General features: G+C 30.6%; 1 protein-coding gene across 1 annotated transcript; it reads right to left on the reverse strand.

The window, feature by feature from the left end:
* Window positions 1-682: 682 nt before the first annotated feature.
* LOC129966230 (piggyBac transposable element-derived protein 2-like) lies at window positions 683-2,536 on the reverse strand. Its single transcript, XM_056080644.1, has 2 exons — window positions 2,178-2,536; window positions 683-2,072 (listed from the first exon to the last, which is right to left on the reverse strand). Exons 1-2 carry the CDS (start codon window positions 2,534-2,536, stop codon window positions 683-685), a joined length of 1,749 nt encoding a protein of 582 aa, XP_055936619.1.
* Window positions 2,537-3,857: the final 1,321 nt, after the last annotated feature.

Here is a 3,857-nt window from a genome sequence, read left to right on the forward strand (position 1 = left end):
TCAATTTATCTATTACTGTAATAACAAACCTCTTTTAAATTTTTTATTTCTTTTTTCAAAGCTTTGTTGAAATAAATTCCTCGTTCTTTAGTTCTAAAGTTGTCTGCATTAAATTTTGTTTTAATGTCTTCTAAGATCCTTACTTTCCATTCTCTGAAACCTTCTGGAGGCCAATGGTATTTCCTAGATAATTTGGAAATAAAAATATCCAAATCTTGTCCGATAGAAATTAAGATTTTTTTAATGTTAACTTTTTATCTTAATCTAAATTTCGTGCCCCTTTCCATTAAATCTCTTAAAGAGTTAGAATCTATAATTTTCAAATTCCCTGTTATAATATGTCCTTTGTCAGCATCTATATAATGTTTATAAATATCTTTGTTACAGTTACAGTCTGTCTTGTCTATCTTATTTAAATTTTTGCTATAGTAATTATAGTTACAGATTCTTTTTCTTAACCCTACACTGCATGATTTTTTATTTTTCCTTGAAAAAAATATATATGTAATAGAGTGTAATGATAAAACATGAAAAAATATTTAAAAAAAATTAAGTCTAAATTTTCATTATTTTTTAATTAAATGTTAGTTTGTTGCCAAGTGGCAACATCATGCAGTTAAGCATAAAAAATAAAAAAACAAACTGTGCCAAATGGCTACACCATGCATTCCAGAGAGAAAAATTACTGTAAATGATAGTCTCTAAAACAGTTCTTCTCTTTATAAAAACATAGAGGAATTGAGCATTTCATGCACTGTACTCTTGTAAATCCTTTACAATTCAACATTTTACATCGTTGTTTATTTGTAGAATGCTCTGGCCAGTGATCAATTCTGTCAAATCTAATATCTTTTGGAGGCTCTTTTCGACAAGCTTTTTTTGATTGTTTTCCAACTGTTTCCTCTGCACTTGATGGTCTCCCTCTTTTTAGTGATTTTACTTGTCCATGTAAGCACAAAGTTTCTGCTAACTGCAATCTAAAAGTAACAAGTTTCATAGGCTTTTCACTGTTACGCTTTTGTTTGTGCACTCTCTTATACAGCAACCAAGCATTGATAATCGTCAGGTCTAATAAATGATAAAACAACCGAAAATACCACTTTTTGCTTCGCATTATTATTTTATACCTTCCAATCAAACTGTCAAGTAAGTCCACACCTCCCATGTGCTTGTTGTAAGTTTTTATAACGTAAGGGCAATTTACTTTTACATGACATTTTTGTTTCCTGTCAAAGCGCTGTACTTCACTTACCGGGTTTGTACCAGCAAATGTAGAGAGCATTGTGACAGTTTTATTGTCTTTCCATGATACATTTGACAGTTCACAGCCATCATATTCAGCCACAAATTCAGTGATGGATCCACGAACTTGTAACTTCAGCTCCCTTTCAGTTGGAAGTTTGCAGTCTGGAATTCTATTTCTTCTAATAGTTCCAAGAGATAAAATTCCCTTTTTCTTCAAATATACTTGCAGAGGAATAGAAGTGTAATAATTGTCAAAGTAAAGTTTGTGATTAACATTTTCTTGAACAGGACGAGTTAATCTAATAACTACATTACTACTAGCTCCTAAATCAGGCTCTTGAAGTATATTAGCAACATCAAGTTCTTTGCCACCATAAATCTCGAAATTGTATGCAAATCCGGATACTCCACTCAAAATGAAGAGTTTGTAACCGTATTTATGGGGCTTGTCAGGCATATACTGTTTTAAATGGTGTCTAGCTTTAGTAGCACACATTTGTTCATCGACACATAAACATTCTTCCATAGGAATGGAAAGGAAAGATTTTTGAAGTTCATCAATCAAAGGTCTCAGTTTGAAAAACTTATCCTGGCCTCCTTGCAAATCAGTTGAAAATGCATTATTGTCATTGAAATGAAGATATCTTCTTATTTTTTCAAATTCGTTAACGGGCATAGAATTTTGAATGAGAGATATTCCAACAGCAGGATTCCAGTACAATCTAAAATCTTTAACACTTGATACAGAACTCAATATACAAATTCCCAAATATTTTCTTATATCAGATGATGTTACATTCAGAGGTTTCTCAGGTGTCTGTTGTACACTATATAGAATAGTTTGTTCAGAAATAAAAGTTATGAGATCCGGATGAAAAAAATATGAAAAAAACTCATAAGGTGTTTCCAAATTCAAAATATTTTGAGGTAACTGTGTATCTCCACTGAAAGTTATGATTTCAGGATTTACTTGCAAAGACTTTTTCTTCCATACAAGTTTAATTTTTTCCTTTTTAACTTTCTTACTTTTTTCCTCTAATGTCTTGTTACCTGAAGTCGAACTTTCGTTTTGAATATTCACTTCATTTTCAGATGATTCAGAATCATTGTTATTGTCAGAAATATCTTCTGAATTTCTATTGAAGAGAACATTAGGATTAAATGTAGGATCTTCATCGCTATCATCAAAATCATCATCGCTTCCACTCGAAAGAGCATTCCATATTTCATCTGTCAATAATTTCTTTTTACCATCTGTATCAACAAAGTAAACAGACCTATGCTCTTCCATTATTCTAGCTTATAGAATTTCAAAGAAAAAATAAATTGCTTCTAATTATATCACAAAACTCATAATTAAAACTGCAAAGACAAAAAAGAAAGACAAAATGTAACATAAGTAGTATAAACAAAGCACATGCTTTCTGAACTACAGTGTTGAGTTGAATTGTTCATCGCATCCTTCCTGCATGATGTTGCCAAATGGCTACAGATACATATTGTGGCTTAAATTTTTTTTAAATATTCGCTTTATCATAAAAAGCCTAATAAACGAATTTTAATAGTTCATTTTATGCATATGATTTTTTTAATGGACCTAGGAAAACATTTAATAGTAAATAAAAATTTCAAAATATGGCCATTTATGTGATTGCAAAAGTCTACTGCTATGTCTCCATTTACTGTTATCCACGGACACCTACCGCCATCTATTGAGAATAAATGGTGATAACTGAATCAAAGAAGTCCAAACTTACTTTTAATGCACAGTGTTGCCTCATGGCTACATTTTTCTGGTCATGAAGATGACAAATCGCCAGTGTAGCCAAATGGCAACATGATGCAGTGTAGGGTTAAAGTTGTTGAATAACTAAATGTTATTGAAGCTATTGCATTATCCTTTAAAGGAAAAAATTCTTTATTGTTGTGCATAACTTTAGGTTTTCGAAGCAAACATCCAAAAATCTCACTACACAGTATTCTTTATTTAAATTACTTTTAGTTTTAAATAGTAAATCGTTTTTTCCTATATTAAGCTTGAATTTGATAAGATCTAGAATTATGAATTTAGTGAATGAATTTTCAAACTTTAAATCTTCAAATTTGTTATTAATAAACCATCTAATTTTATTTTTCCTAGCGCTCTCTAAATACAATGTATTTTTTATATTTTATATTTTATTATATAGATACAGAAAAATTATATAGGTGTTTTTGCACATTTTTTATTTATGGATTGATAGTTTCTTATTCTTGCATCTGGTTGGAATTAAGCTGCATTTGCGCTTTTCCACTATATGCATCCTTTAAAAATAAAAATTCTCCCTTTTTGGATTTGATTCGAGATTTCCGGATGGTTGAGGCAAGGAGAGTTTTTTTTCTTTCAGGTACCATTAAAATAAATTATGCAAAGGTCAATAAAAGTTTTTCTCATACCGCATGGCCCGTCGCGCGCTTTACCAAGGGACACTGTGGATAGCTTTGTGCTTGGAGCATCCATGGACAAAAAGTTACTTGCACAACTGTTTTGTTTAAAATAATTTAAAAATACTAAAAAAATATCGAATTTGTAATAACAAAAAATGTAAGACTTGTCCACTTGCTAATAAAGA

The sequence above is a fragment of the Argiope bruennichi genome, chromosome 4 (genome assembly GCF_947563725.1).
Source record: "Argiope bruennichi chromosome 4, qqArgBrue1.1, whole genome shotgun sequence".
Taxonomy (NCBI): Eukaryota; Metazoa; Arthropoda; class Arachnida; order Araneae; family Araneidae; genus Argiope; species Argiope bruennichi.

Bases quoted from the DNA above. Each gene is read 5' to 3' on its own strand.
- LOC129966230 (XM_056080644.1), bottom strand. From the start codon at position 2,536: ATGGAAGAGCATAGGTCTGTTTACTTTGTTGATACAGATGGTAAAAAG. The intron at 2,073-2,177 runs GTTACCTCAAAA...TATTCTATATAG, and splicing joins ACTTTCAGTGGAGATACACA to TGTACAACAGACACCTGAGA.